This window comes from Maniola hyperantus, chromosome 28, assembly GCF_902806685.2.
Source record: "Maniola hyperantus chromosome 28, iAphHyp1.2, whole genome shotgun sequence".
Taxonomy (NCBI): Eukaryota; Metazoa; Arthropoda; class Insecta; order Lepidoptera; family Nymphalidae; genus Maniola; species Maniola hyperantus.
Genome location: NC_048563.1, coordinates 4942378 through 4958157, shown reverse-complemented (window position 1 = coordinate 4958157; position 15780 = coordinate 4942378). Strand labels below are relative to the sequence as shown.

At 38.8% G+C, this 15780-nt stretch overlaps 2 protein-coding genes across 4 annotated transcripts; one reads left to right on the top strand and one right to left on the bottom strand.

Annotated features, from left to right (window-relative positions):
- Positions 1–400: 400 nt before the first annotated feature.
- On the bottom strand, positions 401–7420 carry LOC117995001 (protein PFC0760c-like). Of its 3 annotated transcripts, XM_069508223.1 has the most exons (6): positions 7333–7420; positions 6596–6790; positions 6073–6277; positions 4807–4902; positions 4195–4335; positions 401–3402 (listed from the first exon to the last, which is right to left on the bottom strand). In XM_069508223.1, exons 2-6 carry the CDS (start codon positions 6682–6684, stop codon positions 1837–1839), a joined length of 2097 nt encoding a protein of 698 aa, XP_069364324.1. In that variant the 5' UTR covers positions 6685–6790; positions 7333–7420; the 3' UTR covers positions 401–1836. The 3 variants fall into 3 exon arrangements, with proteins under 3 accessions (XP_069364324.1, XP_069364325.1, XP_069364327.1); XM_069508224.1 differs by lacking the exon at positions 6073–6277; XM_069508226.1 differs by lacking the exons at positions 4807–4902; positions 6073–6277.
- LOC117995000 (uncharacterized) lies at positions 7411–14510 on the top strand. Its single transcript, XM_069508207.1, has 8 exons — positions 7411–7785; positions 8483–8654; positions 9022–9114; positions 9382–9516; positions 9599–9946; positions 10463–10563; positions 11013–11056; positions 11809–14510. Exons 1-8 carry the CDS (start codon positions 7694–7696, stop codon positions 13068–13070), a joined length of 2247 nt encoding a protein of 748 aa, XP_069364308.1. The 5' UTR covers positions 7411–7693; the 3' UTR covers positions 13071–14510.
- The last annotated feature ends 1270 nt before the right edge of the window (positions 14511–15780 follow it).

The following is a 15780-nucleotide window of genomic DNA, read 5'->3' as shown; positions in this document are numbered from 1 at the left end:
ATCGGAACTTGACGCGTGCGGAGTGAGTAAGTTATGTTGGCACCAAAGAACTTGCATGTGTTGGCGCTATTGCTAATGAGCATGGAGCAATCACACAATAATACGGTGCGACAAGGCTCTCTTGGCACTTGAATGACATTTACAGGCGGGCGCTGTTGACATTTATTGTTTACTAGCTGATGCCCACGACGATTTAAGTTTTTCAAAATCCCGCGGGAACTCTTTGATTTTCCGGGGTAAAAAGTAGCCCATGTGTTAATTCAGTGTATAATCTATCTTTATAATATTAGTCGGGATTGCTATTTGCTTTGCATCTTTTCCCCTTCTGACGTCACGAACCGTCCGTGAAGTTGCCTAGGGTTGTCAAGAAAGAGTAAAAAAAATACAGTAGGTATTTTATTACGAAGCCTTTATTTATTTCCTTATTTTAACATATTACCCTTGTTTCTAAACTTAACAATGAATTATAATTATTTACTTTCGGCCTAAGTTGACTTTGATCGACTGTATTTTCGCTAGTCTGTAATCGTAGATAGAATAATAGGTAGATGTAAGCACTGTGTAACCGCGTATGAGATAGCGATAGCACGACGTAACGATGAATAACACGACCATTATTACCATTGTTTAATAGTCAATATTTGTATTAACCGATCAACAATATTGGTATCAAACGTTTTTTATGTGAAAACAAGTAAATAACTCATGAGAAATACAATTACGCCACGAATTCTCAAAGTTTGTTCTGCAACTTCTTATGCAAGTTGTATGTATTCTTGAAAAAAACCAGTTACACGATAAGGGACAAAAAATAGGTTAGCTGCGTCTCTGTTTATCACATTAGTAACTTTATCTGTGCTCTCTTTTTAGTGTGAATGAGAAAGCAAACGTTCCTAGGAGCATCTGCCTTTATTACTCTATCGACGTCTGTAACCCTTCTTACATTAGGATACTTACAGACGACTAGTATCCTACGCGAGTCTCGAAGATGAATCGCTGAGGAGTATCTCACAATCTCACATACATATTTTGTGCTAGCTGATGCCCGCGAGTTCGTCGGCGTGGAATTAGGTTTTTGAAAATCCCGTGGGAACTCTTTGATTTTTCGGGATAAAAAGTTGCCTATGTCACTCTCCAGTGGCTCTACCGCGGTTGTTTGACAGCTACAATGTCACGATCGCAATCATCTCTGATTGGTTAATGCTCGCTCACTATTGGCCACAATGCATTGTTGCAACAAGAATCGCGTTTTAGACAATCGCCCTACGGTAGGGCGATTGTCTAAAACCTGCATCAATCATTATTACAATCTCAATTGTTCTGATTGGCTGAATTTGTGCGATTCTTGTTGCAACAATGCATTGTGGCCAATAATGAGCGAGCATTAACCAATCAGAGATGATTGCGATCGTGACATTGTAGCTGTCAAACAACCGCGGTAGGGCCACTGGTCTTTATCTATACCCATGCAAAAAATCACGTCAATCCATTGCACTGTTGCGAAGTGATTGAATGATAAACCAACAAACCAACAAACAAACACACTTTCACATATAAAATAAGGGTACTGATCGTGATTCACACACTTCGCTACCGGTATCCTATAACTCAAGCAGCCGTACTCAGAGTAGCTTAATCGTTACTGAAGTTTAGTTAAAACGAGATAGAGCTATATCTCTCACATAAATCTGTCTCGCTTTAACTCAATCTTAAGTAACTATTAGCGACTCTGAGTACGGCGGTAACTGCTCTTCATAAGTTAACATAGTCCCTGTGAACATTTGCATGCCTTCTTCAGTAAAATCCTGTGTTTTTGGTCAAGAAACATATTATGCTTCATGTTTTTTTATCTCTTTTAGACCTTCGTTTACTTATTTTTGGTGCTGAATCTAAAGTTCTTTTGTTACTTGATTTTTCATCTTTTATAAGATTGGATTCATTTTTATTTTTTACAATCTCTTTAACCTCTTCTATCTCGATAAATGCACCAGATAGATCATTGCTATTTGAAATCGTGTTGTTTATGTTTGTACAATTATCTTCGTTTTGATTATTGGTTCCAATGTTACATTCTATAACTTCTTTGCTTACGTTACTAGTTTGTACTATTCTTGTTTTATAGTTTTTTGGCTTCGCAGTTTTATTTTTGCATTTAGTTCCATTATTTACTCCATGATTTTGATTTTGATTTTCTGAATGCTTGCCAATTTTCAATTTGTTTAGTAATCTATCACTACTGGGGTTTTTATTTAAAAGTTCATCAATATCAGGATCTACATCAATGTCAATGTTATCGCTGTCAATATCATGTGCAATGTCGTCGTCAATATCATGTCCATGTTCAATGTCATCATCGATATCATGATCAATGTCATCAGTCATATTACATTCACTGACGTTATCAATATTGTGATTAGTGTCTTCTATCATATCGCCTCCAATATCATCATCGATATCATGATCAATGTCATCAATCATATCACGTCCAACGTCCTCATCAATATCATCACTCATATTACATTTACTGACGTCATCATCATCATCTATTACATCACGTCTGACGTCATCATCGATATCACGATCAATATCGTCACTAATATTACATTTACTGACGTCATAATTATCATCTATTACATCACATCTGATGTCATCATCAATATCATGATCAATGTCATCAATCATATCACGTCCAACGTCCTCATCAATATCATGATCAATATCATCACTCATATTACATTTACTGACGTCATCATCATCATCTATTACATCACGTCTGACGTCATCATCGATATCATGATCGATGTCGTCAATCATATCACGTTTACTATCATCATTGATATTACTATCAATATCATCACTCATATTACGTTTACTGTCATCATCAATATCATGACATTTCATGTCATGAACAGTGTCATTATTATCAACAAATTCCACATCATCATCACTGTCACATATAATTAATACGTCGCGCTTATCATTTACAATTTTATCATTATTGCTTTTATCAGGATTAGTGATATTAACATCACCATGCATTTTGTCTTCATATATTATGACTTGACTTGCGATATTTCTGTTATGAAGCTTATGATCAATATTGATGACATTATTGGTAACTTGAAAATCATTATTAATATCACCTGTTTTACTTAAATGCACTTTTTCTTTACCTATTCTACTTTTTTTGCGATTATACTTAGTTTCATCAATTTTTTTTCTTTTTGAATTACTCTTTTCTTGGGAGTTACGTACTATGTTTTCTTTCTTTGTTGTATTATTGTCTTCTTCATTGTGCATCACGTAGAGGTCATAGTGATCGGGTTTAAAAATGTCTTTGATTATAGCAGATGTTAGTAGGTTTCCCTCTCTGTCAACTGATTTTAAACCTTGTAATGTTATCTGAAAAAAATTACATTATAGTTTACTCGAGAGTTAAAACGAGACATATGTATATCTTTCACAGAAATCTGTCTCGTTTTAACTCAATCTTAAGTCTCAGAAAAGTCAAAGGGTATAGATCTTAGCCTAAAGCCTAATTTGCACAATTTGGCTCGATACAAAAAAATCGCGAAGTTTCCCCAAAATACGCAATTTTTACACGAACATTAGGACACAAACCAGCTTTACTCAGTTGATATAAAACCAATTTCAATAAGGCGCTCAGGCGGCCCAGACTTTTCCATACATTTCGCCTTACGTCGCTTAAAATTAAGTTAATTACTTGACAACTTCATCATCATCTACTATAGATAGACGTCCACTGCTGGACATAGGTCTCGTGTAGGGACTTCCACACGCCACGGTCTTGCGCCGCCGCCATCCAGCGGCTCCCTGCGACTCGTCTGATGTCGTCCGTCCACCTAGTGGGAGGTCTTCCAACGCTGCGTCTTCCGGTGCGAGGTCGCCATTCTAGCACCTTGGGACCCCAACGTCTATCGGTTGTACGAACTATGTGCCCTGCCCATTGCCACTTCAGCATCACAAAACGCTGAGCTATGTCAGTTACTCTTCCTCCTACGGATCTCCTCATGTCTGATTTGATCACGTAGAGAAACTCCAAGCATAGCTCTCTCCATCGCCTGCTGAGTGACTCTGAGCTTTCTTATGAGGCCCAACCTCAGAGTCACTTGATAACTTGTAATACGTGTAAACTATACATTAGACTCGTGACCTGTGCGCGTAAAAACTCACAATTTTATCCTTCAGTAGCAGTTGAATCAATGCAGAGTGAGCTCTCAGGGCTTTGTTTTTGAATGTGTCGCATTTGGTCAACCGGTGGGCGCATTCCGGACACAGCTGTGGCTCAGCGATCAGGTCGCACACATCGCTCATCTGAAACAAATCAGTACCCTTATCATAAATAATTTAGCTTCAATAGCTCTATGGTTTGGGACCGGACTGAATTCCGAAATGAAGCCGATTCAAACCCCACCCGTTGCACTATTGTCGTACCTACTCCTAGCACAGGCTTAACGCTTAGTTGGAGGGGAAAGGGGCAATATTAGTCATTTAACATGGCTGATATTCTTCAAAAAAAAACCGGCCAAGTGCGAGTCAGGCTCGCGCAATGAGGGTTCCGTACTACAGTCTTATTTTTTCGACATTTTGCACGATAATTCAAAAACTATGATGCACAAAGGAAATAAAAATCTGTTTCAGATTTGTAGAGCATTGTCTCTGTCGTTGAGACCGACAAAACGTCATATAGGTATGAGTGACAGAGACAACGCTCTACAAAGCCGAAATCTCATTCTAATGGCCGATGTACATTACTTTCTGCCGCGTACTGTGCTAACAACTTACTTCAAGTCCTATTACGTTAGTGTAAGCTCGCGCTAAATGGTTCCTGTTTAGCGGAAACAGTTTACTGGCAGCCGTGTCTAGGCAGATCAGGCAGAACTGGAAAAAATAACATTGTGTAGTTCACAAAGAAAGCGGGCGATGGAGAGAGCTATGTGTGGAGTTTCTCTACGTCATCAAATCAGACATGAGGAGATCCGTAGGAGAACTAGAGTAACCGACATAGCTGAACAGGTTACGAAGCTGAAGTGGCAATGGGCAGGGCACATAGTTCGTACAACCGATAGACGTTGGGGTCCCAAGGTGCTGGAATGGCGACCTCGCACCGGAAGATGCAGCGTTGGAAGACCCTCCATTAGGTGGACGGACGACATCAGACGAGTCGCAGGGAGCCGCTGGATCCAGGCGGCGCAAGACCGTGGCGTGTGGAAGTCCCTACAAGAGACCTATGCCCAGCTGTGGACGTCTATTGGTTGATGATGATGATGATAATGACAAGTGAAACGTTAACACTCAGACTAAGAATCAAGGAGAATTGGCATCAAAATAATAATACCTTTTTAGAGCAAGCTAGGTGTATAGAAAAGCTCTGAAGAGTGATAAAGACAAAAACGCAGTGTTTTGTCTTAAACATAGTTTAGCTTTTATTTTGTTAAGCACAGATATCATCTGTGCCAAACAAACCTCTGTGATAGTAATTAATTGCGAATATTATGAGTTTTTATTATTTAGTTTTCTAAGTTTCTTTTTCTGTTTTAAGTTTAGTAGAAGGTGTGTAGAAGCCATTTATGGTGCATTGCTGTGTGATCGGCTGTAACAAAGTAATAAAGTAAGTAAAAAAACCGGCCAAGTGCGAGTCAGGCTCGCGCAATAAGGGTTCCGTACTACAGTCATATTTTTTCGACATTTAGCACGACAATTAAAAACTATGATGCATAAAAATAAATAAAAATCTGTTTAAGAATGCACAGGTAAATCCCTTTCATATGATACCCCACTTGATACAGTTATCTTACTTCGAATATTGAAAATACTAATTATTAATTCATGACCACAATTTAAATTTTTTTGTGTGATCTAACCCTAAATTCACGGTTTCCAGATTTTTCCACGAATGTCTGCTATAAGACCCACCTACCTGCCAAATTTCATGATTCTAGGTCAACGGGAAGTACCCTGTAGGTTTCTTGACGGACAGACAGACAACAAAGTGTACTATAAGGGTTCCATTTTTCTTTTTGAGGTACGGAACCCTATAAATAGACTTACATTCAAATTGGAAGAATCAGGGCTAGGTGCTCTGAATATAGACGGGACGGAGTTCTTCCTGAGCTTTCTGCTGCGACTTGCAGTCTCACGGAAATCATATTTCTGAAAATGTAGCGAGCAAACAACAGACCCTTGTGATGAGGAGCATTCTTGTATACCAATTGTCTCCAGCCAGAGCTCCCTGTGCCTGGGTTTAGTGGGAATCCTGTAATCATTTTAAAAAATAAAATGTGTTCATGAACAAATATTGCTATTTTCGACTTCTAAAGTTAGATTACTATACCAATTACCAAGTGGGGTATCAAATGAAAGGGCTATACCTGTACATATTTTTTTTTTTAGCATAATAGTTTTTGATTTATCGTGCAAAATGTCGATAAAATACGATTGTAGTACGAAACCCTCGGTGCGCGAGTCTGATTCACACTTGGCCGGTTTTTTTGGGGTTTAGTTTAGTCAAAGGTGACTACTTATGAACAATTTTACAAAACAGTACTCTATGCAAAACAGTAATTATACTTACTCATGAAAAGTAACCTCCTCTAGATTATCGAGTATAATAGGCCCGTAATTATCAGCTGTCATCCCACACGAAGGCACACAACACTTCATCTTTATTTAGAACTTTTATTTTATTTTACCGTTTATTAGATTCAATTTACGCAATATTGAAGGCATAGATTTATGATGATTGATCTCGCATTGAAGGTTATGTTTACTGTATACACAGTGTTTCCATTTGTAAATCGAGAATTACCGTGTTGAAGGGGTAAAATTACGGTGTTTCTAGATTTAATTACGGTGGATTAGCTAAAAGAATACCGTGTAAATTACCGTGTCATTTTTAAAAGAAAAAAGTCACGAATTTGCTTTTTAATCAATTATTAATATTATTCTGAATCTGACTCTCCTAGCATAGCAATATCTTTTTCATAAACGGATTTATTCATATTAATATTTTGTTAAATCTCATTAATTTTACATTTCATTCCTTCTTAATTACTTGAATAAGGACGAAAATAGATCGCTGAGATTTGATGCTTAAACCGAGAGCGAGAGAAATGTTGCCATTACGAAATATGCTAACGTGACTGAGATTCGTACTCGTATTACGCAGTATATTATGAATTTTTAACGTGATTTTTGTATTACGGTGACACGGTCAAGGTAATGGGCATATTACCTTGACGGTAGATTAGGACTGAATTACGGTGCATCTACGGTAATTACCGTGTACATGGAAACACTGTTAAATAATACATAATATTAATGTATGTGTTTACTTCGAAGTATTGAAAAATATCTCTGTATCCTCCAATTTCAGGCTAATCATACTTTCTTTTTATGAGGTACCTAGCAAAAAACACAAGAAACCGTATACATATTAATCTATGCAAGAAACTATGCTGGATTCGAAATAAAAACAAAACAAAAGTGACAAACAAAAGTTTTGGTTTTTTTTACAAATTTTTTTTTGTACTCTGTGGGAATCACTGGGAATCACGGAACAGAAAGAACTGTTTTTTCTGTTCCGTGATTTTGACCTTTTATCTTTTATTTCTGGTCGGTGATTTTGAGAAATACGTGCTAAGTTGTGGCGACTGCACAAAGAATTTTGAAAATGCGTTGTTGTGTGCCTTTTTGCAAAAATACGTCCGACAATGTATCCATATCACACGAGGAGCCGGAAGGGAAGGCGATTAGTTTTCATGGGTGAGTATATTTAAGTTAACTCGCAAGTTGTATTCGTGTTGTATTCATTGGTGAGTTCTCACTTGTCAATTTCAGCTTGTTGAACTTGGAGTTTGTGTTTGTCAGCTTAACCTCTGTGCTGAGCAGTAATCGGCGAGTCTGCTGCTGATCTTCATGCTGGTGGTCATTGACACATTGCCCTGCAGCCCGCTTGCAGCAAAGCAAGAGCTTTCGAGCAGTTATTTATATGTGTGTTACGCTGGCCATACACAATCAATTTTACCGTCAAGTTTGTGTTCGAAACTGTGTCCAGTCAACTAGTAGCCATACAACTTCCAAGTTCAATGGACGCCGCTTCAAGTCTGCTGCAAACTTTACCAGTTAACTTGATTGTGTATGCCTATCAGTTGACTGGACACCTAAAACTTGAAATACTTATATCTGACTAGCCTATTCCCGCGACTTCGTCCGCGTAGATAGCTATTATGACGTAGGCATCTGCTAAGAAAGGATTTTTAAAAATTCAACTCCTGAGAGGGTAAATAAGGGTTCAAAATTTGTGTGGACTTCACAAATTTGCATGCCAAATTTCAGCCCGATCCGTCCAGTAGTTTGAGCTGTGTGTTGATAGATCAGTCAATCAGTCAGTCACAGTGAATATAAATCACTCTGGTACATGTTTTGTTTGCTTATGTGTAACATAAGTGGTAATTTTCAGCTTCCCCAGTGAAGTGCATCTCCGTGCTGTTTGGCTCAGAGCCCTCGGCATAAAAAACATCCTGCTAGACTCGGTTGTGGTCTGCTCGCAGCATTTTCTAGATGATGAAATGTATGAAACAGAAAGTGGTGAAAGGCAAATTAGTACTGGTGCTATTCCTTCAACAGTGCAGGTAGCTCATAACATCATGTTTTGTATAGTTTGTAAAACAGAACTAAATCAGATCAAGTAAAGTGTGAGTGTAGAAGGAGAAAGAGCATAGAGGCATATATGAGATCTGAATAGGTATCTTTTTAACAACTTCGAAAAAAAAGGACTTTTATATTTATTGGTGTTCAAAATTTGAAAAATAATTTGAATTTCAGTTTAAAAACCTATTTTTTAGAAGCCTATAACTTGACAAATAAATATTATACAAAAAAATATTGTGTTTACTTACACACCTACTAGAAGTACAATTATTTGGTTCCAATACGAATAATTTTTTTCCCTGTCCGCTTGATGTCAAATGCGCTCAGTAACTAGTAGTATATTTACAGGTTTGCATGATATGCCTCGACACGGACAGCAAGATGTTTCTAATGAGTAAACACAAGTTGGAAGAAGCATATGAAAAGTTAACCGGCCATCCTGTAAGTTGTTAATTTATGATATTCTATAGTGCAGTGTGACAAAGCTCTCTTGGCGCTTCAATGACATTGACAGGGGGGCGCTGTTGGAGAACAAAGGCTTAGAATATTCAAACAAGAACAAAGGGGACACTTGACGGCGACGTTAGTTCTGATTTTCGCCACGCGCCAAGATAGCCTTGTCGCACTGTATGTAGTCCTTACAAGGGACAAACAAGGATTATTTATATTTATGGAATATTTGAATACCTTAACAACATGTTGTTTCAGTTGTGTGAGTGTGGGAACCTGAGACAAACAGTTTGCATACAATGTGCTCAGAGATTGATAAACTTTAGTAGATTCAGAGACAAGAGCTTGAGAGCCTGTGCACTGATGATGGACTTAGTTGGAAAACATGAATTAGTGAGTACTTAATACATACACTTGCATCCTTTTGTTATTCTTGTACTGTACAACATTGAATACTTAACTGTTCTCTCAACAGATAACAAGACAACATATAGAAATGATAAAACGCATGAAACACCAACTAGAGAGTAATACAGTGTTGACATCGCTAGGACCTGACCATTGTGACTCACACATACTAGAAGACCAACAGACAGAATTAGTGGAAACTGGTCACACACTTGAAGTAAAACGTGAAGGAAGTGATGTCTCTGTGTCGGCTGATGAAGCCACGGGAGTGGTGAATGAAGATGACAGTAATAATATCCATGATTTTGTTCAGTATCCGTTGGAGTATGAAGGTGCTTTCTTTCATTGTACGCATTGTTCAGAGGACTTTGTTCATGAGCAAGCATACATTCAACATATGAGCATGCATCTCCAGGTGAGGCAGTTTTCCACTATTAAACACTTTCATCGACTTGTTCGTTTCGTATTAAACACTTTCATCAACTTGCTCAGTTCATATTAAACACTTTCATTAACTTGTTCTGTTCATATTAAACACTTTCATCAACTAGCTCAGTTCATATTAAACACTTTCATTAACTTGTTCTGTTCATATTAAACACTTTCATCAACTAGCTCAGTTCATATTAAACACTTTCATCAACTTGTTCCGTTCATATTAAAGACTTTCATCAACTTGTTCAGTTCATATTAAACACTTTCATCAACTTGCTCAGTTCATATTAAAAACTTTCATCGACTTGTTCAGTTCATATTAAACACTTTCATCAACTTGTTCAGTTCATATTAAACACTTTCATCAACTTGTTCAGTTCATATAATAGCTTGTTTAGTTGTGGAGGGGCTTCCTCAAACTGTCAAAGGACAGAAATGTTATGAATTTAAGTAAAGTTAGTATTTAAGAAAAAAAAAATTGTTTTGTATTTGGCAGAGCGGTGGAGGTGACGGTGAATGTGACACGTCACAAGTGAGCACGCCTCATGCAGCTGTGAGCTCCAGCTCCTCACACTCTTCACTGTTCACTGAGAGCAAGTCAGTATACCTGCCAGTACAGTACTACCACTGTTCTAAGTTGCATCGGCAAAATTCGTTTGCGCAGAAAAGCGCGACCCAACGCCGACTAAAACCGAATGTACACCAATCAAATACAGACCTTATTGCTTGACGTTTAGATTTTAAACGCAAGAAGAACGAGACTTGGTATGTCGCTCATAAGTCATAACTCACGCGTACAAAACATTGCGCGTAGGCAACTACCAATAGCGGACAGACACGCGCTGTAATTAATTGGCTGAGATATTTTCGCGTCATTAGAAAATAAGATTTCTGCGCAAGTACATCGGCGTAACTTATAAAAGTGCTAGTACTGTACCAATAACGTTTACTTCAAGTTACACATAGTATACTCTAACTGCAGTACAGCTACATACTGGCTAGTGGCTCCCCAGTACACTCAAGATACATTCTGATATATTCCACAGGCAGGTAGACCCCAGCCCTTCCGCACACGCCGCCGTGACCTCAGGTACGATACTGCGTTGTCTATAAAGGTGAACTTATATTTGTCTGACATGACACGTGTCGTGTTGTGACATGATGGCTAGTTCGCACATTTATATGTCGTGTTCTGACGCCTTCCGAAAGGTCGGCGGTTCAAACCCCACCCGTTGCACTATTGTCGTACCTACTCCTAGCACAAGCTTGACGCTTAATTGGAGGGGAAAGGGGAATATAAGTCCTGATTAGCATGGCTATCTTCTTTAAAAAAAACTATGCTAATTTTTGAGCACTCTACTGGAAGATCTGCAAGTGGCAACATTTGCATCTGTGGTATTCCAGCATGCTGGGGCATCAGCACGTGATTGCAGGGAATACCTTACCGAACGCCTTCTGACGATATTTTGGATCAATACAGCCGCAACTCTAAAAGACTGACGCGTCATAACACAGCACTGGCGCTTGTACATTAGTCTGATGAGTCGCGATTTTTTTTTTAACCCGCTGACTGGCCGACCCTTTTTTTAACGCTGGAAAATGCGTTTATTCATCCACCCTCCTGGAAACCAGCCAGCCAACTAGAGGGAAGGTATGTGGGAGACCCTCCACTGGGGACCAACTTCACGAGGGGGTGAAGTGGGTCCCCAGTGAAGTACGTGCGCCTCCCGACCCGGGGAACCAACGGGCGCACGACACGTCAGACAAATATAAATTCACCTTACATACATGATGAACATGATCACAGAAATATAAGGAAATAGTAAAACTGTTTTATTTCAGCTGTCCCTCTGTCCGCGAGTCTTGCGAGAAGCGACGAGGTGCAGGAGCCATCAACTGAGGACGCCGATACGGACGATAGTTGCCGGCACCAAACACTAACAGATTGTTTCGTCAAACTATATGATATCTTCTCTGAGCTAGTTGTCCCAAGACGAGACGGATCACTGACGACAACACAAAGAGCTGTTAGATCTCGTGTGAGTCAGAACATTGCCTCTACGTCTACAGATGTCAGTTACCTGGCGACCAGTCAGAGTGGAGGCCAGACAACAGAATACATTGAACCCGTCACCGACCAAGATAGACTCACTGTATCAACAACTGTGTACATTTGTGACTTTTGTCAGAAAGTGTTTGAACAAAGAAGGCTCCTAGTGAAACACATTCATAGTCACATGTTAGCGAATAGATTAACTTGCAACATATGCCAGTACAGATCTAAAAGTAAAAGTAGTTTTGTGTTGCACATGAGAACTCACACTGGTGAAAAACCGTATTGTTGTAAATTATGCCTGTTTAAATCTGCACAAAATGGTAGTTTAGTGAGGCACATGAAAACCCACACTGGTGAAAAATCATATTCTTGCAAGTTGTGCAAGTATAAATGTAACCGAAATAGTTGTTTAGTGGTGCACATGAGAACTCACACTGGTGAAAAACCGTATAGTTGTAAACTGTGCCAATATAAATGTAACGAAAATAGTAAATTAAAGTTGCACATGAGAACTCACACTGGTGAAAAACCGTATAGTTGTAAACTGTGCCAATATAAATGTAACGAAAATAGTAAATTAGTGTTGCACATGAGAACTCACACTGGTGAAAAACCCTATTATTGTGAGTTATGCCAGTCTAAATTTAAACAAAGTAGTGCTTTAGTGGTGCACATGAGAACTCACACTGGTGAAAAACCGTATAGTTGTACACTGTGCCAATATAAATGTAACGAAAATAGTAAATTAGTGTTGCACATGAGAACTCACACTGGTGAAAAACCCTATTATTGTGAGTTATGCCAGTCTAAATTTAAAGGAAGTAGTGCTTTAGTGAGGCACATGAAAACCCACACTGGTGAAAAATTATATTCTTGCAAGTTGTGCAAGTATAAATGTAACCGAAATGGTAGTTTAGTGCTGCACATGAGAACTCACACTGGTGAAAAACCGTATAGTTGTAAACAGTGCCAATATAAATGTAACCAAAAATGTCGTTTAGGGGTGCACATGAGAGCTCGCCATAAGGCCCTGACGCCTATTGCGTAGGTCCGATTATCTATACACGCCCCCTGACTGAGTGTCACTGAGTGACAACATGGCGGCATAGTTCACTACATAACGTAGATTGAGTAAAAAAGCTAGATTGAAGTACTTTGTAACCGCGTATGAGATAGCGATAGCACGACGTAACGATGAATAACACGACCATTATTACCATTGTTTAGTAGTCAATATTTGTATTAACCGATCAACAATGGCACCGATTCTGAGTACAACTTAATTTTAGAGTATTCACATGCTCTTCTTACTAATGTAATATGAAAAGGACAGACACAGTTTGACAGTTTTAATTTTTAGATGTTAAAACCCATGATTTTAGCGCGCAGTCGCGAACCTACTGTTTAAATTTGTATTCTGTACTAAAATTTAGAGTCTTTAAATGTGAAAGTCATGTTCCGTTCCTTTTTTAGCATTGTTAAAAAGAAAAGGATGCAGATACTCTAAATTTAGTTTAGAGAAAGACAAAGGAATCTGTGCCATTATTAGTATTAAACGTTTTTTATGTGAAAACAAGTAAATAACTAATGAGAAATACAATTACGTCACGAATTCTCATGGTTTGTTTTGCAACTAAAGTTGCATTCCTTGTATGTATTCTTGAAAAAATTCGGTTACACTATAAGGGACAAAAAATAGGTTAGCTGCGTCTCTGTCTATCACATTAGTAACTTTATCTGTGCTCTCTTTTTAGTGTGAATGAGAAAGCAAACGTTCCTGTATCTAGCTTTATTACTCTATCTACGACATAAACACTGAGGACTCCTTCGCAGTATAAGGGCTTTTTATAATAGTCCCATCTGTCAGACATTCTTCTCTAGTGCCCTCTCCTACCCGAGGTTGGCAATTATTAATGCCCAATTTACACGCATTAAGTTGTTAAGTTAATTAAATTTTTTAGTGACATAATGCATGTAAACAGTGAATTGAGTAATAAGTTGCAAGATATAATTTAGTGTGCAAGTAAACAAGTATAGAATTTTGTCTATTTTCAAAGTAGAAGTCAAAGTCAAATGATTTATTCAAAATCTCTACATAGTATAAAATAAAGTCGCTTCCCGCTGTCTGTATGTATGAACGCGTAGATCTTTTTAACTACGCAACGGATTTTAATGCGGTTTTCACCAATAGATAAAGTGATTCAAGAGGAAGGTTTGTAGCTATAGTTTAATTTTAAAAAAAATAGAGATCCCTAGAGAAATTGAAATAATGTGAATTAGGTCGGAAAAAAATCCTCTCATTTGAGAGTTTCCGAGGCAATGACACCTCAATGACACCACATTAGTATCTACATTGCACCCATGTGAAGCCGGGGCGGGTCGCTAGTAGGTAATAAACTACACTTTTTGATTGTCAATTGTTGGATTTGTAAAATGTTTTTCGGTTAAATAGCCGCGCGCTCCTCACCCCGCGCAACCCCCGCCGGTGACTACCTACGCTGGGCCCAACAACCGGTAGGTGACTGGTTGTTGGGCCCAGCGTTTATTCCGTCTAATTTAAATGCAGCCAACTCGCCTCAATAGCTCAACGGTTGAGGAGTGGACTGAATTCCGAAAGGTCGGCGGTTCAAACCCCACCCGTTGCACTATTGTCGTACCTACTCCTAGTACAAGCTTGACACTTAATTGGAGGGGAAAGGGGAATATAAGTCCTGATTAGCATGGCTAATATTCTTTAAAAAAACTATGCTAATTTTTGAGCACTCTACTGGAAGATCTGCAAGTGGCAACATTTGCATCTGTGGTATTCCAGCATGCTGGGGCATCAGCACGTGATTGCAGGGAATACCTTACCGAACGATTTCGCTCAAGATGACGTGACGTCCCATGGCATGGTCATCGAGATCGCCAGATTTGGCCCTGGTGCTCGGCTATACTGAGTTTGCGACCTATTGTATATTGTTAGTTTTTAGTTTAGATATAATATTAGATAAAAACATTGTATATACTACTAGCAATAATGAAACAATAAACAATATTTATTTTTATGACTGCTACATAAGCGCAACGTGAGCTACCTGCCGAAGAAGCACACATTGGCGCCTTTGTGTTCGATCATTTACGCGAACGGACGTGTCCCATTATCTTTAATTTTAATAAACCAGTAATATAACCATTTTCACAACCAAAAAGGTGTTCTGACTTCTCAACCAGCTCCGGACAGCCGCCCTAATGTAACTGATGCGCCAGAAAATAATCGCTGCATGCGGCTGTTACACGCCGACCCCACGTGGGATAAGGTACGGAAGAAGATGCGGATGTTACACCACAGATGCTGCATAGGGTCACAAACTCGATGTTGCGCTGACTGTGTTTGTGCATCGAAAAGAACGGCGGGATGATTACGTATCTCGCGACAGGCGTTAATCTCGCGATCATTGCTATCAAATGTCACACATAACAGCGGCTAGAGAGAGACAGCAATAGCCACAAAGCAAAATAAGAAGAGAGACAGCTTTTGAACTGTCGCATTGCTACTGCTGTCGCTACTGCAACGTTTTACGTAATGTTTGAGCAAAGTCAAATTGCGCTCTATGGATCTCAGCCGTCACTAGGACATGAGTCCAGCGCACCGCCAGCAAGAAATTACCTCGTTGCCATACGTGACTCCAACCAATTGGGACTTATCTACATTTTAAATGTTAGCTGTTAGTTAAGGTATTTAAACTAAGGTTGAGATCTATAGAGCGCACTCTTGA

Bases quoted from the DNA above. Each gene is read 5' to 3' on its own strand.
- LOC117995000 (XM_069508207.1), top strand. From the start codon at position 7,694: ATGCGTTGTTGTGTGCCTTTTTGCAAAAATACGTCCGACAATGTATCC. The intron at 7,786-8,482 runs GTGAGTATATTT...GGTAATTTTCAG, and splicing joins AAGGCGATTAGTTTTCATGG to CTTCCCCAGTGAAGTGCATC. The intron at 10,564-11,012 runs GTCAGTATACCT...TATATTCCACAG, and splicing joins TCACTGTTCACTGAGAGCAA to GCAGGTAGACCCCAGCCCTT.
- LOC117995001 (XM_069508223.1), bottom strand. From the start codon at position 6,684: ATGAAGTGTTGTGTGCCTTCGTGTGGGATGACAGCTGATAATTACGGG. The intron at 6,278-6,595 runs GTAAGTATAATT...AAATGATTACAG, and splicing joins GAGGAGGTTACTTTTCATGA to GATTCCCACTAAACCCAGGC. The intron at 3,403-4,194 runs GTGAGTTTTTAC...AATTTTTTTCAG, and splicing joins TGCTACTGAAGGATAAAATT to ATAACATTACAAGGTTTAAA.